Genomic DNA, 22,081 nt, shown 5'->3' with positions numbered 1-22,081 from the left:
AGGACGTCTGATTAACCTTTAGAATACTGATGTCAAAGAAGTCAATTATAACCTTTGATTTGTTAATTAAAGTCGGGTTACGGATACGAGGCAATACGTTCGAGGGGCTATCAGGTCTATCGCCCAAACTTAAATTGAAACCATATCCCACAGTCGATTTCTACGACATACATGTACTTATATATTCTGTGAACATGAACATACATAAAAAATTAACCTCCGACGTTTCAAGGACGGCATTGTCCCCGTGGTCTCGGAGCAGACTGGCTAAAGTTGATATCAATATCCGCTAGATGTACGAATTTTTCGAACTACCCGCACTTGGTCCAGGCCCTTACAAATAGTGCGATAGGGACGGCCTGCTATTTTATCGTCTATCGCGCGACCATGCTTCCCGTGCTGTAAGTGCGATAGGGACGGCCTGATATTTTATCGTCTATCGCGCGACCATGCTTCCCGTGCTGACTACCCACTTGAACGTGTCGCCCACTAGGGATGTCACCGTTTGCAATTTTAAGTATATCGTGAAAGTCTATTTTAATCAGTGACTTCTACGACAACACTCACGGGAGGTAGGGGGGTTGTGAAATTCTAAACTAGTCCGCGTGGTGAACATGAGAGATATTTCTTTTACCTTCTAATATTGGATAAATGAAAGTAAACTACATAATATTCAACAATATACTTTATTGTATACTTACAATACACTTAGACAACATATTTTTTATTACAAACTAGTCATCTAAATACAACAGAACTAAAACGAAGCAGTCAAAGTGACATTAAAACTAAATTTGACATTACGATATGAGGCACAAATCACAATGCCTTAACGGCTAAACATAACTATAATATAAATAAACAAATTGTCTCAACCACAAACGATATACACAGCCAACTAGCAACACTATTTTACGTCTGCTTCACACTGGCGTCTATGGCAACATTTTCAATGTTATCCTTAATCTGCGCTACCGAGTCTACGGTCTCTTTTACATTACTCTTTTCTGTGGCTTTAGAAGTGTTGCCAGTGGAAGAATGTTTAGTACCGGGGATGTTAGTGGAGGACTTTTCTTTTCGCCGCTCGCGAGAGGCGGCCTTGAGTTCCATGTCTACGCAGTGCTCGGCGAACATGAGTTGGAGAGGGCCGTACATGTGCGGGAGGAGGGGAAGGTCGCTTAGTGTTACCTGTAACAATGTTTTGCTGTTAGTATACTCTGTCAGGCCTTGCCAGTTAAAAAGGAGTCAATTGAATATAAAAAAAATCGCGGATTCTTCTACTGACATGCGTGTGCTCGAGCGTGCAAAAGTAGAGGAATCAGTAGACGGCTAAAAAAACTAATTAGTCCGTCAGTTAGATTATCAAAGAATTTTAGACACGTATTTTTCTTTTTTTCTCGTAAACGAAAAATGACGACGGTACAGTGCGTTGAAGTTTCGCGTGACGTCACGCCTAGGTACATTTTTTACTTAGAAGTGACGTCACAAGCCCCCACTCCGGAACTTTGATGCTCTATCCATACTAATATTATAAATGGGAAAGTGTGTGTGTCTGTTTGTTTGTCCGTCTTTCACGGCAAAACGGAGCGACGAATTGACGTGATTTTTTAAGTGGAGATAGTTGAAGGGACGGAGAGTGACATAGGCTACTTTTTGTATCTTTCTTACGCGAGCGAAGCCGCGGGCAAAAGCTAGTGTAGTAATACATAGTATGGTTAAAAAAAATAGTGCGTGGCGTCCCTCCGCGCGGAAAAAGTGGAACTTCATAACATAAGCCTAAAAACATTCTGTTGTGAGTGACTGTCACGTTTTTGCGTTAAGTTACTTCCATCTTTTTACTTTTTTAAATATTTTACATTGCTAATTGCTCAAATTATTGAAAAAACAAACAAACTCGTGAAATACCATTTTATTTATATTTCTCTAAAGTGAAATGTATAATTTCTTTGAGAAAAATAAAGTTCTATAAACCTAAATACGGACAAGTTCAAGCGTCTCACTTCAAAAATTAGCATATTTTTGACCTATTCCTGGCATCTATCATTTTTTCAAAATTCGATTTGGCAACACGTTTAACGCTCAAAACGTTTAACGCTGTCAGTTGGAAGTCGCATTAGCAGTTCCACTTCAATAAAAATCCTATACTGATAAGGACACCTGTTGTCTCTCTATTCTACAATTATTGTTCTAAGAATATTCTATCTTAATATGTGTCCAATCGCGTATATTCTGACCAAAATGAGTAAAAATTAAAAAGTAGCAACACCGTAGTGTCGTCCCGTTTTCTCACACATATTGATTTGAAAGGGATGACACTACAATGTTGCCACTTTTTAATTTCTACTCTTTTCAAAAATATGTGTACATTTCTTCATCTTAATTCGTTGCAATAAGGTGAAAAAATGTACACATATTTATGAACTCGACCGTACGTGTTATTATTATTATGCCACTGACCTGCATATTGTCAAACGCGATGCCGACGTTATTTTCAGTAAGTACACGAGCGTAGAGGCGCGGCAGTCGCGCATATCGTTGGCTGAAATGTGTCAGCACCTAAAAAAAAATAGTTGTTTATGTGAGTGTTACATAATTAAAGGGTTTATGATACGTGTATTTTCGATATGCTATAAATATAAATGACACGGGGTGGTAATCGCTGTATAGCTTAGAATAATATATACCAATGGACGGATTAACGGGAAATATTGGTTTAGTTTAGGTTATAGGCATACTCTAGTGAAATATACTGAAATGCCATTCGTTAGGTTAGGTTAGCCATGTGTACTATGCATGTGTCGAATCTTGACCTTCAATAATGGTTACATACCGTGTACTTGGCGTTCATTTTGCGTCCAATCTCTATCGCTTGCGACGTCGTCGAATGCATCTTGATCCTTGCTTCGTCAGCCAGTTCATCTTCCATCGTCGCCTCATGTATGAGGATGGTCGAGTCATGGCCTTGAATTAGACAAGAATTATTGCAGAAACATATCACTTTTATGACTCACAACTCAAACAAATATTACAACACTACATAATTACATATTTATTGGTTTGCGAGACTACGTCATTAAATTAAGCGTGAAAAGATCTTGAGCGTATTTCACATTTAATTCAGAATTTTACTCAGTGTCAATGGAATTTAATTTTATCATAGTTAAGGAGTATGACTTTATGTGACATCCATAGCAATTTTAACCATAAAACTCCCGTGAGACTCAGACATATTTAAAAAATATTTTAAGCGGGTTACTCACGTATTAAGTTGATATAACGCTCGACATGTTCTAGGCACTGCGTCGGTCCCCAGTGTTGACGCACCCTTAAGAAGTGACGTAGTTAGTATTGTGTGCAATCCTACCTGTGACAAAATGGAGCGAAACATGTCGAGCGTTATATCGACTTAATACGTGAGTAACCCGCTTAAAATATTTTTAAATAAGACATCCTAGTCTTTAGTATAAGACACACCAGTTTCTCAGTGGGCAGCGTGTCGCCAATGTAAGCGATCTTGTGCCCAGCGGCAGTAATGGCCACTCCGACCGCGTTAGGGCAGTGCGGTACGAGACAAGTCTAGCCTGACACTGACGAGAGCGACTGAAGTGAGTTTAGTGAGTTATATAGTGTAAGTAAGACGCTCACCAATCTTGACCAGTTTATCAGTAGGCAGCGTGTCGCCACTGTACGTGATCTTGTGCCCAGCGGCAGTAATGGCCACTTCGACCGCGTTAGGGCAGTGCGGCACGAGACAAGTCTAGCCTGACACTGACGAGAGCGACTGAAGTGAGTTATATAGTGTAAGTAAGACACTCACCAATCTTGACCAGTTTATCAGTAGGCAGCGTGTCGCCACTGTACGTGATCTTGTGCCCAGCGGCAGTAATGGCCACTCCGAACGCGTTAGGGCAGTGCGGCACGAGACAAGTCAGTACCGACTCTAGCCCGATACTGGCGAGAAGTGTTGGTGTTAAGGCCGAGTCGTTTGGATTCATCTAAAAACATCAAAAGACTATTTAAAAAAAATGCAAATATATCAAAAATCGTATGAGACGGGATAATTCCTCAATTCAAAGGTTTCCATTTCAACTTGAGTGTAAAAGCATTCGTATGTCTGCCTAAGCGCCTATCAATTTTTCTTTACAGGATCGGAATGCATAATAAAGTGCAAGTTAATATTATTAGTGATTTACTCACAAATTCACTTAAAGCTTATATTTTATTATACATCAGGCCCCAGGTCGCAGTCCTTAGTCAATTAAATTAGTAAGTTCGATAATTATATGCTTCCAGTCGTTGACAATTTTACAAATTCGTAAAATGTTAACTATAAAACTCCCGTGAGACTTACACATATTTAAAAATATTTTAAGCGGGTTACTCACGTATTAAGTCGATATAGCGTTCGACATGTTTCGATCCAATTTTCAAGGATCTTTCTCAAGAGTAGCGACCCCGCCTTTACATGTCGAGAGCGCGACGCTATATCGACTTAATACGTGAGTAACCCGCTAAAAATATTTTTAAATATTCGTAAAATTGTTTGCAATTGCAATGTACACATTAAAATATTATATGTATCCTACACTTACGAGATTCTGATTAGGTATGAGCATATACTCTGCGGCTATTTTCTCGAACTGCTTGTCATACTTAGTGAGCCACGTCACAATTTGTCCAGGGGCCAGCAAAAGAAGCGGGACATTCTTCTCTGGGGCGTTGGTGAAGGCCGCCGCGCGGGCTTGCAATACTCCTATTAAACCTAGAAAATTATCGGATTTTAAAATGGTTATGTCATGTCAGTTAACGTCAGCTTAATATGCACTATGTTTTTGTAAATACGAGTAAAAAGTTATTAAATATGCCACATCATCCTGGGCACTGACAGCTGTTGAGATGATCTGAACGTGACTAAATATAATAATATAGTCCTCCACATCGATTTCGATGACGGCGACCTCAGCAGTCAAGAGCTTTCCCTCTTGTGAGGTCTTATGTGGCTAGCCAGGCCAAACTTGCTCTTAAAAATTCGATCACACTCACGGCAGTACAGCTGACCAGCCGTGTTGTATGTGTACGTAGGAGGGCTTAGGTCTTTCCTTACGTAATTGGCGTTTTGTGTCTAATGTCGTGAGGCGATTTTCCTCAAACAATTTGATGGATTCTAAGATGGTAGACCGCCAAGATGACCGGTTAACAGCGGTGACTAAAATACGATGTGAGCATCATCATCATGATATCAGCCCCTTTATCGCCCACTGCTGAGCATAGGCCTCTCTTCTAGTCGCCACTTCTCCCGGTCCTGGGCTAGTCTATGAGAATAAGATGTTTGTATAATTTCTTACACTTACCTATGTGATGATCGGCGTGTAGATGTGATATGTATATAGCTTTCAGTGTCCTAAGCAGTTCGTCCACTTTCCTCGGCCCGTAGAACCGGACTAGCTGCCCGAATGTACCTTCCCCGCAGTCAAGAAGTATGGTGCTTTGGTCGCTGTAAAAAAAACCATACTTGAGTGAAATATGCCAAATCGAGTTGTGTGTTAGATGATTTTTATTTAACGCCGAGTTTTATTTATTTCTGTCAAATGCATATCACTCTGGCCTGGCACAGCGACCTTCTCGGTATAGTTAGGATGTTTTTGTCAAAAAGTCATCTAGTAATCGATTTTCGCTAATGCCTTTTAGAAACTGGATAAACATGCCGTAACCACCGCCGCTGACTTTATGACGTGACTGTACCTTAAATGCTGGGGTTTTTCGCGCTTGCCATAACATATATTTGTAAGGAGAGAGGAAACCATACTCAATGTATTGGACGATGGACCATGGACGGAAACTAACCTAAAATCTGTTTTTTTTTTACAGCTAATTAGTAGAAGGTATCATCGACTTTATGACGTCACTGTTTTCGCGCTTGTCATCGCATAATTATGTTTGTCATGAGATCATATTACCTAAATGCGTTGATATCATTTTTACCCAAACCTCAAACGACATGAACGGATCCAATCTAAAACCTGTTCTTACAGGTAGCTAGTAGACAAACACTCACTCAACATGGACAATGATAGCGCTGGTGTTCCTAGTCTTGCTCGGTATGCAGCTGCCGGTGCCCAGGAACACGACCTTCGGGTACTCCTCGCTGTTGGCGTTGTTCGCGTAGCGCAGGCTCTGGACCTGAACCCTTCTACGTCCATGGTCTCCTGGTAGTCTTGATTGTGGAGCTTAGGCTCCGATTATGTTTTATAATGGTAACCTTGCACTCACCATTGACTTTATGACGTCACTGTTCCTTCCGCTAGCATTTTATTGTCATTTCATATATTTGTAATCAGGAGATCATACTAAATTCATTGATATCATTTTTACCCATATCTCAAACGACATGAACGGAAACTAGTCTGTATCTTTAGGTATTCAAATAAATGTAAACAAGATCTACCCCCAAAATGTTCCAAAAAAGAGATAACAGGTCGCTCAGTGGCGGATTCGCTTGGTTTTGTTTTGTATTTGGTTGGTTAACCAAGAAATATTGTAACTACCCGAAAAAGTACAAATTATTTACGTTTTTTTAAATACCTAAAAGTACAGAGTACAATCCAAAACCTGTTTTTACAGCTAGCCAGTAGACAAACACTCACTCGACATGGACAATGATAGCGCTGGTGTTCCTAGTCTTGCTCGGTATGCAGCTGCCGGTGCCCAGGAACACGACCTTCGGGTACTCTTCGCTGTTGGCGTTGTTCGCGTAGCGCAGACTCTGGACCTGCGCTCGGAAGTTGTCCAGGCACCCCACGAACCCTTCTACGTCCATGGTCTCCTGGTAGTAATCTTGGATGTGCAGTTTTGGTTCGACCGATCTGGATAAAGGGATTAAAGTTAGGTGACCTTATTTTTTCACACACCTTTCCGTATGACACACTTACCCGCATTGACCTGAATTGATTGATATATGGAATAAAATACAGTAATAAGATGTTCCCATTCGTATAACCCGGCAACCTTCAAATTTAGGGTGAACATCTTCTGGGCGATCTCACGCCACCGTAGGCCACGTCTTTGCCTTTGGCTCGCCTGTGGCCAAGAGTAAGCCCATTTATTATTATTATTATTTGGAGCCTGTCGTGTCCCCCTGCTGGGCAAAGGCCTTCCCCCGATCTTTCCACTTCTCTCTATTCAAAGCCGTGTCTGGCCATTCCTTCAAAAAGGAGTCCAGTTCGTTCCGCCATCGCTGTCGGGGTCTGCCAGATCCCCGATTCGAGTTTTCGGGCTCCCACTCCGTGGTGATTCTGCCCCACGCCCATTTATAATAATAAAAAAAAGTTCCTCATTTTCAGAAGTTCCTTATAAAGGATTGCTCAATCTATCACTATCTCACTCTAAGATATACTGGCTCAACCACTCACCTGTCAATCTCTCTCTTGGGCCTAAGATGGAACATCGTAAGAGTCCTTGAGGAGTGAATTTCCAGTTTCGGTCCCCCGATCTCGTCAGAATAGTCTTTGGGCTTTACCTCCGCGTTGATGATATTCTGGAACTGGGCCATGGCAATCTAGAAGTTGTTTAGTGACGTCATAGCAAGAAGCGATAAGCGGCGTGAAAGAGGTGACCGTTTGGAAACAGATATTTTTAACTTTTGTTTCTGTTGTTACTCAACACAATCGAGGTATAAACCAACAAGTTTTGACTACCACAACCAAAAGGTCCATTTTTACGGTGCGAGAACTCGCATGCGAGTTTAGTTAGCATCAAAGAGGATCGAGTATTATAGAGTTACTGTCAAAGTAAAATGTGTAATCACAGTGCATAGACTGCCATCTCTCGACACAGGCTTGAAACTTTTGAACCTCAGTTTTGACAATTTGGCCCATATTGTTAGCTTGATATGTGTTAAAATGTCAAATATTAATATTAGCGCCATCTAGCCGAGCGTTCCCCAAAGGGGTAACGCCATCTAGGCCACCGTACCTTTTTCTCTAGGGCTTTGAGGTAAGTTTTTTTCTAAGACATTATCCGTCTATACGGAGTTACATATGTCTTTGTTTAGCATACATTGCGTTTTTTGATCGGTGTTTTCAATGGTATCAAACCTCAACAGTCCGCAATGTAACTACAATTGCACGCGAGTTCGCACACCGTCTAATCAACCTTAAAGCCACCGCCACACATAAAGCGTTTTGATAGCGTAGCGTTAGTGGAGCGCAATGATAGCGGTGCGCCGCGCAATCCGCGCGCATTTCGCTCGCAATCAGCGCTCGTTAGTTCCCACCGGCGTCCGCTGGGCGCAACGCCAGCGTTCGTCCTGCGCTCCGCTACCGCTCCGCCTACGCTATCAAAACGCGCATGTGTGGCCGAGCTTTAAATGATAGACTCCCAGAAAGCCATGCATGCTTAGCAAAAGCGCTTACACCAATTGATAAACCTAGTGCTACTTTTCCTAAATTTCTTAAGCTATAATTCTTGTTTTGTAGGTACTACACAATTTTTAGGGTTCCGTGCCAAAAAGGTAGATACAAAAAGAACTCTTACGGTAGTTCTGGTGTAAATAATTACGGTAGTTCTGGTGTAAATAATTACGGTAATTAGTAATTACTCGTACCTTACAGTATGTGCGGAAAATTTCATCAGAAAGACTTCGGCTTAAATGGTTGTTACAAAATAGTTTACAATACAAGTGCGGAATAGAGGCAATTCGAATTCTCTCTTCGCACGTTTATGGTACGACGTTTTACAATACATATGGCCCTGAAGTCATTGAAGTCTCGACATAGGCACATACATTACTACTAGTGCAAGAAATTGGCATTTTCATCCTTTCAATTTTAAATTAGGTTACTCAAGTAGCGGATAGATATAAGTTTACTGACTCAGCAACTCAAGAGATCCACTTACCCTGTTCTTCAGGTCTTCGATACCCTTTATTTTGGTGGGACTATTAGTCTTCGGCACGGGTGGATGGGGGTTCCATTCGGCTGGTATGCTCGGGTCCTACAATAACAACAACCAAGAGTATAACATAAAGCTATTAAAATTTCGCTTTACCACTGACTTTCTCACTCTGATATTATGAGTCGTTCATCTATTTTGTACTCTGAAGTACAAGTACCTACCAGGGGTTCGTTTCTCGAAAGGTACAAGCCTTGTAATACAAGTGCGCGAACTGTCAAATCGTATGGGTTGTCATGGAAACACACTTCTAATACAAGGCTTGTACCTTTCGCGAAACGGGCCCCAGGGGCCCATTTCTCAAAGCTACAAGTTACAATTTACAAGTGGTAGTCAATGTCTAATATGACAAGTTGGAAAGAGACTTCCGCTTGTAACTTGTAACTTTCAGTTTTGAGAAATAGGCCTCAGATCAGTACCTAGTTACAAAACGATTTTTATTTTTGAATCATTATTATGCTTAATATCTTAGCTTACGTAAAGGAAAAACCTCAGGGTCTAGTTGATGTAGTTTGTTCTGAGTGCGATGTACGGTTGCGGAACAGAGACAAAAGTTTTGCGTGTTGAGAATAAAGTGGTAAATCTTGTTTTGCAATGCTGTCTCATCCATGTTTCTTTATATAGATTTGCATTACCTTAAGTAGATTTTTTTTTTGATCAGGGTTTTGGGAATTTAGAGAAACCTCTATCTTATCCACATAATGGACGCCGGGATGTCCCGAAGGGACATCCCGGGGAAACCCGAGGGGACATCCCGGGGAAACCTTAAGTAGAGAGAAACCGTCAGGGTTGCAGTTTGTGCTGAGTGAGACACAAAATTAAGTTTTGCGAACTAAAATAGATACCATACACTAAAGAAAGAGTGATCAAGCCCACTGATGGCGAAACCGGGTCTCCAGCTATCGCGGCTGACTTGTTCCACCGCTACACCACCCCGACCGCCGAGGTACCTGTCGAAATTTCTCCAGTGTATGTTATCTCTAAAGGCTAGGCGCCTTTGACCAACTCTAACGGCTCAGCCACGACATTGGTCTAAGCGCGACAGCGGTGAGCGGCGGCCATACATTGGAGCGAGACACAGCGATGGGACTTTTCATTCGCACGTATGGCTGCCGCTCACCGCTGTCGCGCTTAGAGTCTTAGACCAATGTCGTGGCTGGGCCGTAAGGGCGAGCAATTTGTGCTTGCACCTCCTATATGAAGTTTTAAGTTTTGCGAGTTACTAATAAAGTGGAATGTCGTCGTTGGGCCAATTTGGTGATGAGCTGATGAGATGAGCTTCTGTTTTGCAATAATTTCTACTGTAACCTTTTCTAGACTTGCGTTACCTTAAGCAGAGGGAAAACCTCAGGGTCCAGTAGATGTAGTTTGTGTTGAGTGCGATGCACGGCTTCGGAACCGAGACACGAATTCTGCGAGTTGAGTATCAGGTGCTGTGTTGTTGGGCCGAATTTCGCCATGAATGATTGGTATCTGTGGAATAAATAAATCATTAGCTGGGTCCACACAGGGCAAGGCACGTCGCGAGGCAATGTGGTCACGTAGCAAAAGTTCAATGTTGTCGTGGCTCGGCTGAGGCAGGTTGCTCGGCCAATCAAATGTGCGTGCTGCCTCGACCGAGGTAAGTCTACACAGAACCTTTGCTGCGCGAGCACATTGCCTCGCGAGTCGCGACGTGCCACGTTCTGTATGGAGCCGGCTATTCAAGTATTTGTTGTATTAATTTTCACTAAAGGAAACTACTTTTTTGTTATAAAATTTATTCCTCCAAAGCCGTTTTTTGGCTGGCCAATTAAATAAATACATACTTGGGGCTAAAGAGCGTACAGTAGGTTTAACACTGAACGATTTTTTCTAAAGGATCAGTTAGACGGCGCGCGAATTGACTTGCGTTTTCCGGTACATTTTAGACTATTGAGGTTACACACAATTCTAAAGAACGATCAAATGCCTCATTGGAATTATGGGTACAATTTTATATAATGTATATGCATCATTTCCAGCGCATTTGAGACTGAGTGGATACGTGATATTCGTTTGATTACGAAATATATAATTTATTTTATCTGCTGTTTCTGTTTTTGCACTTGTATGTTTGTAGTTATCACGAATAAATAATTAATTGATTGATTGAAATCATACCATTTCAGTTGTGGCCTTGGCTACGATACGTATTAAAGGGTTAAACTAGCATGCCAGATCTCGTGCCGTCTAAGTAGCCGGGTTCACACAGAGCGAGCCAATGTACTCGCGCGGCAAACATCCAATCTAGACCTGCCTCGGCCGAGGCAAGTCTGCTGCGCGAGGAAATTGCCTCGCCTTGTCACCATCGCTATTGAACCCTAAAATTTGCTAGGAAACTTACTTCTTGTGACGGAACACCTCTGGCGGCGTCATGTGAACGATGAGTGTGGGTATATGCTCCGCTAAGTTGGTGCCGTTATCGAAGTGTGTCTGGAATAGCTCTTCGCTCAGGTAGCTGATTTCTGGTACTTCCAGAACTGAAATTGAATCTTAATTTAGTGATGTGTTCATGTTTATTAAATATTAACCTTATGTTTATTTATTACTGTTCGTAGAATCAACAGTTATTTACAAAAAAAAGTTAACGTACTTAAATTAGATTACAAAAAGCATATTACAGGTTCCCACAAAATATCGTTGAGTTCAAACCTTTTTCGTACAGTCAGCCAATTAGAACCCTAAAACCCTTTTAGGCCACTTTACAAACATGTCAAAATGACAAGCAGTAAGAGATTTCTTACAATCTGACTTATAACGTCACTATGACATAGTTCTACAGTGGCCTAGGGTCCCGATTGGTTGACTCTATCAGAATAATAATAAGTCAACCTACACTTCAAATGTCCCAGCAAATGTCTGATGCCCCCATAAATAGGTAAATATTAACCATATCGTCACTACTTTGAAAAAATCTCGTATCCCACGCTGCTCCTCAAAGTTAAAACGCAGTAAGTCTATACGCATTCCATACATCCTTACTACAATTTTCTTTTCATTGACAGACGAAGATACAAGTTTTTTTTAAAGTAGTGACGATATGTCCATAGCCGGGTCCACACAGAGCGAGGCGCGTCGCGACGCGACTCAATTTTCTAGCGCGACAAATGTGCTATGTAGATGTGCCTTTGCCGAGGCAGTGCGTGCGTTTTGCTCGGCCGAAACAGGTTTACATTTGAAACTTGCCGCGTGTGCACATTGCCTCGCGACATGCCTCGCTCAGTGTGGACCCGGCTACTTGTTATTTTTTGATTGCACTTGACTCTCACCTTTGAATATTCAATCATGGTCCCCTGGTGTTTTTCCTAGTTTTTTCAACCCTTTTCGTTCTAGTTTAAATATGTTTTATTTGTACTCACCTATGAAGACCGGACCAGGATCTTCAGGCCTCGTGACTTCTTTAGACATGACTAAAGTGCCATCGGCCAGTACTACATCTATCCCACTCTTCAGTTGTCCTAGTAAAGGCCCTGGAGGTACTCCCTTTTCCACGCACTTGGCTAAGTCTAGGCTGCCCAGACGTTTCTAGAAAAAAAAATTGATACATTTAATAAGTGATGTCATGAACTTTATAACGCGATCCCAGCTCGGCTTTATATTTATTTATTTAATCTTTATTGCACAAAGAAATATAACGTACAATAGGAGAACTTAATGCCATAAGGCATATATCCTGAGTATCAAGAGTTACGGCATTCTGGTTTGCATTATACAAGATATCGGAGCAGGCCCTATTTTTTATGATCTAGAGGAACAATATGGTCTTATCGGTAATACTCCAGTTTATCCATACTTGTCTGTCGCAGTACTATTGTATAATCAATGAAAATGGACGTAAAGAATTATTGGTGAAGTAATATTTGTAGTGTAGTCTACACTTCCTTCTCTCAACATAGGGGTACAACATTGACATTTCAAACCTCAGATTTGAGTTTTTTATACCCATATTCTTTAGGTGATATTGTACGCGTCATCTAACCAAGCATCAACCAACGATGTGGCGCCATTCAAACAAGCATACATTTTTGATACAGGTTCCGAGCTTCGTTTTTTCTTAGACCTTATATTTGTCTTACACGAAAAAATATTGTCTTTGATATAATAAAAATAGTACTCACCTTTAATGTACAAATGTACGCAACCGAAGTTGGAATGTCTATAAAATCTTTTTTCCTCTCGCGATGATCTAAAAAAGAAACATTGTAAATTAATATTTTACATGTTTTACACTACTTATTAACTAGAGTGCCATATGTGTCCACTAAACACGCGTGCCATATTGACACTACACTCTAGTTAATAGTTTAAAACGTGAAAATATTTCCATAGTTGAAATTATCTCTCAGTCGAAATTGTCAACTCTTAGTAGAGACTTGGTTCAATAAATAGATAGTAGTAGTAGTAGTAGTAGTAAACACTTTATTGTACAGAACAAATTACATGACAGAGAATACAAACGGTTATGTACAAAGGCGAGCTTATCCCTTTAAGGGATCTCTACAATAGTACAACATGGTCGGGACTAAATGGGCAACTGATAATTGGAACTTATGATGAAATCTACAACCAGTCAACCAGTTTAAATGTTGATTACTTGACACCTTTACCTAATATGTTACAAATTAGAAAAATATAAAAACAATTCACAAACTTATGAAAATGCGCTAAGATGCACTATAATTAATAGTTTTAAAAGTAGACAATACTATTTAGTTGTATCTAATAGTCCCCCAATCAAATTTGCCCTAGTGGTCTTTATACAATTTGAAACTGCCTACAAGTGAATACCGCCGATTGCCTCGGAAAAACGACCGTCATTTTGAAGTCATAACCATACATTTGTATTTACGAACAAATCCGCCTTATAAATGGGTAATCTGGGCAACCGAGCTTCGCTCGGTTCTGTTTCGTATCCTTGACATGTGTCTCCATCTAGTTCAAATATGAATAGTACCTACATCGAGCGAAAGAATTCTCAGCCTTAACAACACAACTACTCCACACGAGATGGCGCGCATTTCACCACAAAAACTCAAATAGTGTATTTTTCTATTCGTTTTAGCCTTGACCTGTGTCGCCATCTAGTGTTTGCAATAAATAGTACTTACATCGACCGAAAGAATTCTGTATTAACAGTACAACTACTGCACACGAGATGGCGCGCAAAGAAAAACGCATGAAAACTCGAAAATTCGCGTTTTCCGGGACCTAAGGATAAGTTAGACCGATTTTTCACCCCCAAAAACCCCCACATAACAAATTTCTGCGAAATCGTTAGAGCGGTTTCCGAGATCGTCAGTGTAAATAAATATATAAACAAATAAATATACAAGAATTGCTCGTTTAAAAGTATAAGATTTATAAGGCGGATTTGTTCGTGCACAGTCTCGAGCAGCATTTTGTAGCAGCATTTTGTGGCAGCGAGCATTTTGTAGGAGTTACGTATAGGGCATATTTAAACGTTGGCATAGAAAAATAGCTTTCGACGACGTCGAACTCACGGGCGTCTACCTCGACTTTATCCGCCCAACGATATTTTGGGTAACCAACAGGACGGCGTCCATTTGGTCGACCAATGTGCGCTCTTTTGACTGCCCGATCTTCGGCCTACGCCCATGACGATGTGCTTTTGTTTCAGCTATTATATTTGACTCGGTTACTAGTTCTCCATCAACTGCCATTATCTCTTTTGACGGGTCCCGGAATCTTCCTAATTACTCTATCCTACGTTGTGGCGATACCGCTCAAGACCGAGCCAAGTCTCTTGTATTGGAGGCCAAAACTCATTTTAAGTTATCGCGCCAGCCAAGTTAGTAAGTATAGGTGAATAGGTGACTTTTCTAAATGACGGGGTTTTCCCGAGCTTTGTGCATAATATACCGTGACTCCGATGACGTGGGGACGCCTCGCCTTGTTCTCGCCGTAGACTTGTTCTACCCGGTCGTTTATCTGTTAAATTCCATTGTTTAATCTCTTCAGTTCTACTTTTTTTATTAATATATCTCTCTCTCTCTCTACACACGCTGGTTATCTACGCTAACATTGCACAAACTTGCCACAAAGAGCTCGAACACATCTTTATAATCTACCATTTATCGTGGTCTGACTCTAGAAATTTTGTGAAATGACTGTAATTTGTAATATGTAGCTTCCTAAAAAGGGATACTGATCGTGATAAGACCCATTTACACGGTGAGAGACCTCGCATGCGATTTTAGATACATTACGGCCTATTGTTTCATTCAGCCGACCGACCAAATGCCGCATTGTGTTGATACTCACATGTGAGATCTCGATCCGTCTAAATCATCCTTTATTCGGTCCAATGAGGAAGCACACTGACATTTTATTCAGCCAGGCGATGCCTATGCAGGTGTCTAGGTATGTCACTGTCATTCATATGTGAGAGAAAAATATATCTTCTTCTCGCTCTCACGTATGAAATTCTTTATCTGTGCAATGGACTAATACATAATCTTTGAGTGTGCCTCCAGCCCTCCACATAAGTCGAATGGCGCGAAATGTCTTTTTAGAATAACAACATACCTGGACTCCTAGATGACCTTGGGGTTGGGGATTTACTTTCCTCGCCCTCTGGACAGCAATTATAGTAGTCGGTCTTGTCGCGTGTGAACTGATCGTACGTAAGCGCGGGGACGTCGCCAAGACGGGCGCGCTTCGGCGGCTGCGGGGGAATATCTTGGAGCATTGTCAGTCGCGGAAACCTGGAGAAAAACATGATTTGCAATATATGTAACACTAAGTTCTCGCGCTTTATACACATATTTTAAATCACACACAGGTCGAACGCGATTAATTAACACTGGGACGTCGTCTTCCGCGACCACGGCCAGTGCAACCTGGCCGAAACGTTGGAAAAAAAGTAAAATAATTTTAATTAATCGCGTTCGACCTGTATGTGACTTTAAAAACATGATTAGCTAGGTCCATACAGGGCGGGGCACGTGGCGAGGCAATGTGCTCTCGCGGCAAATGCTGTGTATAGCCGAGGCAGGTTGCTCGGCACGACTTCAGTCATCACTAAACGTTTGCCGCGCGAGATGCTGTGTATAGCCGAGGCAGTTTGCTCGGCACGACTTCAGTCATCACTAAACGTTTGCCGCGCGAGCACATTGCCTCGCAACGTGCTTCGCTCTGTGTTGACCCGGCTAATAAAGCTTTAATACATGTTGCCAGAACAATGAGTTGCGAGGCGACTCAACCAAGATTTGGCCGACTACGCAATGGGCAGATATTAATGTGAAAATTTACTGCATACATGGACTCGACAGACTAAAGATAGAGATCATAGGAAGGATTTGGAGACGAAATTTGACCCAAAAATGGGCTCTTTACTTAAAATATAACAAATTTACTATAAATCTAGTGTTACATTTGCAAAAAAATTGTAAATGAAGCTTCTAATTCAGCATTTTTTTGTTAGAGTTATATGAGTACCTAACATCCATGCGTAAAAAGTACAAATTCATAAATAAGATCAAGTGCGGGTAGTTCAGAAAACGTCATGCATGTCAATTTTAGCCAGCCTTATCTGAGACAACCTCCAACCGACTGATGGCCGCCATCTTGCGGAGCAACTTGGGCGAGGCGATGCAACCGTGCGCGCATGAGCACGGACGTACCTATAGCGCGCGAGGCTGCTTAGCCAGCCACTCCATTTGTGCCTGCTTTCGTGAAACAATCTGTATAAGAAGACTTACATGTGAATATATTTGACGGTCATAACACTGTCCTCGTAGTCCTCTAGAGGGCTGGAAGGTGCTTTATTCACTTGCATCTCTTTCATTATGACGAACCTCTTAGTCGCATTGTAGAGTTCATCCTGCAAAGTTTGTAAACATGATGGTACTGTACTACATTTATTTTAAAGAAAACAGTGTGTATAGTATGTTATTAATTTGTAATAATATGCATTGAAAACAATAAAGGGAATTTTTGAAAACAGCTAGAGCTTTAACTCTTTTGACTGTGAATAATATAAACTGATTCTAGAGAGATATTTTAAGCATTTCATATCAATCAAATTATCCTTTATTCAAATAGGCTTACAATAAGCACTTTTAAATAAAACCTGCTCCATGCCACCAAGAGCCTACCGAGAACCAACCAAATGTGTACTGCCAAGTGCCTAGACATTCATTCATTTTTCTAGATTGTTCCAAGGTATGTTTTTTTCTATGAATAATCTGTCTACACGGATTTATTGTCTATGCTTCTCAGAAGGGGACACATGGTAAATTTATATGGCCAGTCAAGGCCCCAAGGCAGGGCTCATAACCCCCTCCCCCCTACATCCATACTTGATTACGAAATATATGAAATAATCCTTACCAAGCCCTCAGGCCCATGTAGTGTGATCTCCGGGACCCCAACATCTTGCAGTGTTAATGACAGACCCGGCAGACCTCCTATATTCTTCCAAGTTTTTCTTGTTATGAACACATGCTCCAATCTTGACAGTTTGACTTTGTGCTCATGTGCCAATCTTTGGGTACACTCTCCGCAATTGAAAAGGTATCTGAATTGAATATTTTGGGTTATCAGAATTGGCAGGCTTATAGTGATTGCAAAACATTATTATCTATGATGCAATTCTACTTAACACTGTAGCAAGAGTATATTTGAAAGATGTAGCGAAGTTTTGTGCTTTAAAAATATGTTAGCTAGTTATTTAAAGGAAATACCCGCAAAAAGATGAAGTAGATGTATTCGATACGTCTTATATGCTACATATTACAAAAATAAATAGCTTAAGGAGTACAAGTAGTGTGCCTGCCAGTAGGATAATAATTCCCATGCACTTACCGTTTATGATCAGTAAAGAGGTAGAGCGTGTTAGGAACGCCACGAGCGCCCGAGCCCAGCACTTGTAAATAAACGGTGCTAGGTCCGTATTTCTCGCTCTTCTTCGAGATGTGATGCCTCTGCTGCTGCGCCTCGGTTATCCGCGCAGTGTTAGCCTTCGGCATGCTGGCTAGAAATTCCAACAGTTTTTTATTACTACCGTTCTTGAAATATCGAACACTACTTGTTCTAGCTACTCTAAATACACTTGAACCGTACATGTGTTTTAAGGTTATATTTATTGTGAAGCAATGTTTACAAGCATTGGAGATTGAATGAATTTAGCTTTAGTTTCGCCATATAACCATGTCACTTTTTTTTAGTTAGTCGAGTATTTTTTTGAGTTTTAGAACATTTTGCAAATAATTATTTGAGAATTCTCCGAATTCTTCTTTTATTTTGCTGTCGTTTTTTGACAGAATGTTACACTAAACTGACAGTGACAGCTGATGTTCAGGTAAGGCAATTATACACGTTCTACACAGTTTTTGATGCTTGTTAAAACACATTTTAATTTATTTTTATGTCAAGTAGAAAAAGAAATATCTTACGTCGGTTGTAAAACGAAATGTAAAATGTTAAAAGCAAAAAAACTTGGCTAAATAAATTTTGCACATTGCCATTTGATTGCCATACGTAAATTATAATCGTCATGTTTGAGTTGGAGTTTAATGAATGGAGTATGGCAACATCGAATTAGAAAAATGGCGTTTGGTACAGCTGTGGGTTGCGCAATTTTTATGTAAATGTGCATTAAATTTATAATAAATTCAAAGTTTCAAGTGCAACAAATAATCGCGAGACAATTAGTGAATGTTTTATAAAATTTACACAGTGAATACTGTAGGATAAAATAGTGTTTTTTCGTTCCACAAAGCTGTGATGGACTGTGTATTTTTTGTGTTGTGGTGATGTTCGGAAGATAAATAATGAAACGAAAAATTATGCGGCTGTGCTAATAATGTTACAATGATGGATAAGTTATGGGTGGTGTTGTTAGTGGCCTTGACCGGCGCACATTTTGGGCAGGGATTGCCGCTGCGTTCGACGCCGCACAGCTACCCGCACAGTAAGTCAATTTACACTTGATATTATCATGTTTTTGCTAATTTGCTAGCAAAAACTACGTATTCATACGTTATATCGTGTCGCAGAAAAATCACAATACAATGTAAACTTTCGAACTAGTAACATACGATAAACCTTGTAAATTGAATACCAAGAAAGTCAACATTTATTCCGGGGGGTAGGCAGTAAATAAAACAAAAACAACACTATTGAATTTATAGCAATAAACATATCTGAGAAACATTTATATAATTATATTTTATTGTAATTTAGAAATCCAATTTTGGAAGATTGAATAAAATTCTTATATGGATAAGATATAATTTTCGAAAATCATAAATACCCTCATTTTTTAAATCATTTACTTATTGGAATTCAATATATGTCATGAAATTCTAAAATTTTATAACTCTGAACAAAAAAGTTTAGTATCTAAATTAATTTACGAAAATTGATTTTATAAAAAATATACATGACATTCTATTATCAGAAAACATCAAATATTTTTCCCTAAGCAAATACCCTTTTTATGTGCACTCACCAGCTTAAATAAGTGATGATTTATGTACCTTGTCACTTTTAATCCTTTGACAATTTTGTATGATTTCAAACAAAATGTTAATGTGACAAGTTATAGAAATCGTCACATATTTATGCTGGTAACTGTAGTAACAGGGATAATTAATAGTTTAGTTCATCATTTGTGTTATAAAATCCTAAAATATCTAGAAAAGCTATTCACATAATATAGGTCCAATTGCCTGAAATGAGTTAAATATGAATTAATAATTTGCATCAATAAATATATGCCATTCTTGTACATATTGACTAAGACCCATGGTAAGCTCAAGCATGCTTCTCAACCATGGCTAAACTGGATCTAAATTTACTAGGTTTGGTAAGCTCTATTTGTATGATAAGCACAGCTATTCCTCTCGTATATTGACTATGTAACTTAAGTATTTGTATATTACGTATTATATGTAGACGCCACTGTTTTTGATGTTGATAGGCGCGCGGCAGCACCATCACCTGTATTATATGTTTTCTAAGTACACAACACAAGCTTTCTTGAGTTTACCATGGAACGGATTCCATTTGTGTACGAATGTCCCTTTATTTTTGGGTTGTCATTAATCGGCTAACAGTATAATGAACAGCACTGCATCTACTATCTATCCTTTTTTTTTGAGGCAGCTAAAACTAAAAAATGATGAATTCTGTGCCTGTTACACAAATAAATACTTTTACCAGGATTCAAACCCAGGACCATTGCTTTTATAGGCAGGGAGCTTACGAAACATTTACCCCCTTATTCATAAACATACTCTACAGTTATCAAGCATATAAAGTTTGTTTACTTTGTCCCTTTCCAACGTATTGGTAGAAAAGGACAAAAGAACTTTATCAGTTTGATAACTTTAGAGTATGTTTATGAATAAGGGGGTTAAGATATATGATTGTTATATATTTGCTGTGCCCTATAATACTTAGTTCAGTAAAAAGAAATCTTAGACATCCTATCAAAAAAAATCATGAAAAATATTGCTAAGGATAGACCATTAGGCTTGCACTGTCAAAAAATTATCAGATCTCAATGATCTCATGTCACGTAAAGCCAAGCTTCTAAATGTCAAGCAAGCAAGCCCTAAATATACAAACTCTACACCTTACTCATAACTATGTAAAAATACGCAAAAAAAACCATTTGACTTGTTGTTTTAACTTTATTTTTTATGCTAAGTTTCATGCTTTCTGTCATTGAAGTTCTCAGGGTGCAGGGTGCTCATTTAATATCAGAACATGCATTTCTTGTCACGGAATAGTAGTGATTACAGATATTTAAGAGTACATCAGCCACTCCAAATACTACAATATATCTTAGGGCATAGCTTGTTAACTGGTAGCCATTAAAATCGCTTAACCACTGGTTTTTTGCCCTAAGAAATTTGTTAATTTCCTACTACATTAAACCCCGCAATAATAAACTCAAATGACTATTTAGTTTTAAGTTTAGATTATACATTTGCAAGTCAAGATAAATTATTTGTATATAGTACTCATTTAAGTGAATTTGTAAAAAATCTTATGAGTATTAAAGATTCTTTAAACCTGTTTGTTTATACCCTGGCCCTATGCTCCTTTTCAAATTTCAGTCTGTAAATTTCCTATAAAAACAATGCTTGGTATGTCTACAGCATGCCATTCAGTTGCTGCATACTGAGTGTGGTATTTGTTGGAAGCTTACCAACACATGAGAGGAGATACTTTAGATTCTTTGACTTCTGAATTGCAGATTTGATTGTCATCTGCGGACACCCGAGCTCGCAAATTGCGCTCATTTTTAGGGTTCCGTAGTCAACTAGGAACCCTTATAGTTTCGCCATGTCTGTCTGTCCGTCCGTCCGTCCGTCCGTCCGTCCGTCCGTCCGTCCGTCCGTCCGTCCGTCCGTCCGTCCGTCCGTCCGTCCGCGGATAATCTCAGTAACCGTAAGCACTAGAAAGCTGAAATTTAGTACCAATATGTATATCAATCACGCCAACAAAGTGCAAAAATAAAAAATGGAAAAAAATGTTTTATTAGGGTACCCCCCCTACATGTAAAGTGGGGCTGATATTTTTTTTCATTCCAACCCCAACGTGTGATATATTGTTGGATAGGTATTTAAAAATGAATAAGGGTTTACTAAGATCGTTTTTTGATAATATTAATATTTTCGGAAATAATCGCTCCTAAAGGAAAAAAAAGTGCGTCCCCCCCCTCTAACTTTTGAACCATATGTTTAAAAAATATGAAAAAAATCACAAAAGTAGAACTTTATAAAGACTTTCTAGGAAAATTGTTTTGAACTTGATAGGTTCAGTAGTTTTTGAGAAAAATACGAAAAACTACGGAACCCTACACTGAGCGTGGCCCGACACGCTCTTGGCCGGTTTTCTCTTTTACTCTTATAAGATTTAATAGAATGACAGAGAAGGACGCCCGCAATTTGACGAGTGTGCGGTAAATCCTCTGATTAATTATTCATTGACGCTATTATTTATAGATTTAGGTTGTCTACGTCATCGCTTATAAGTCAGCTGTTACGTCTCTCGCTTACGTTGCTTGAGAAGCCAGACCAATATTTTGATGTGAATTTGTTTGGCTTTGTGAAGTAAACCTGCCAAATTGTCACCT

General features: G+C 39.7%; 2 protein-coding genes across 6 annotated transcripts in view; one reads left to right on the top strand and one right to left on the bottom strand.

The window, feature by feature from the left end:
• Positions 1-670: 670 nt before the first annotated feature.
• LOC125233185 (ribonuclease Z, mitochondrial) lies at positions 671-18,261 on the bottom strand. 5 transcript variants are annotated; one of them, XM_048139079.1, is made up of 19 exons: positions 17,797-18,261; positions 17,323-17,509; positions 16,692-16,813; positions 15,517-15,695; positions 13,089-13,156; positions 12,330-12,495; positions 11,315-11,450; positions 10,278-10,422; positions 8,896-8,991; positions 7,410-7,555; positions 6,770-6,863; positions 6,056-6,180; positions 5,352-5,494; positions 4,593-4,762; positions 3,867-3,995; positions 3,646-3,694; positions 2,831-2,961; positions 2,458-2,556; positions 671-1,188 (listed from the first exon to the last, which is right to left on the bottom strand). In XM_048139079.1, exons 1-19 carry the CDS (start codon positions 18,054-18,056, stop codon positions 913-915), a joined length of 2,721 nt encoding a protein of 906 aa, XP_047995036.1. In that variant the 5' UTR covers positions 18,057-18,261; the 3' UTR covers positions 671-912. The 5 variants fall into 5 exon arrangements, with proteins under 5 accessions (XP_047995036.1, XP_047995038.1, XP_047995034.1 ...); XM_048139081.1 differs by lacking the exon at positions 6,056-6,180 and having other exon boundaries at positions 6,645-6,863; positions 17,797-17,965; positions 18,055-18,261; XM_048139077.1 differs by lacking the exon at positions 6,056-6,180 and having other exon boundaries at positions 6,645-6,863.
• A 264-nt stretch (positions 18,262-18,525) lies between these two features.
• LOC125233660 overlaps positions 18,526-22,081 on the top strand; it is a 69,949-nt gene continuing 66,393 nt past the window's right edge. The window contains 1 exon segment of the mRNA XM_048139729.1: positions 18,526-18,904. Within this exon segment, the coding sequence (XP_047995686.1) occupies positions 18,805-18,904 (100 nt within the window). The 5' untranslated portion in view covers positions 18,526-18,804.

This window comes from Leguminivora glycinivorella, chromosome 14 (assembly GCF_023078275.1).
Source record: "Leguminivora glycinivorella isolate SPB_JAAS2020 chromosome 14, LegGlyc_1.1, whole genome shotgun sequence".
Lineage (NCBI taxonomy): Eukaryota > Metazoa > Arthropoda > Insecta > Lepidoptera > Tortricidae > Leguminivora > Leguminivora glycinivorella.
The sequence above is the reverse complement of the archived record's forward strand: the minus strand, read 5'-3'. Positions and strand labels throughout refer to the sequence as shown.

What these genes read in the sequence shown, in the direction of transcription:
- LOC125233185 (XM_048139078.1), bottom strand. Translation starts at nt 18,056, where the DNA reads ATGTACGGTTCAAGTGTATTTAGAGTAGCTAGAACAAGTAGTGTTCGA. An exon ending in AAGGTCATCTAGGAGTCCAG is followed by an intron (nt 13,157 to 15,516) that starts GTATGTTGTTAT and finishes TTTCTTTTTTAG; the next exon opens with ATCATCGCGAGAGGAAAAAA. An exon ending in CCCAAGAGAGAGATTGACAG is followed by an intron (nt 6,864 to 7,409) that starts GTGAGTGGTTGA and finishes CCCTTTATCCAG; the next exon opens with ATCGGTCGAACCAAAACTGC.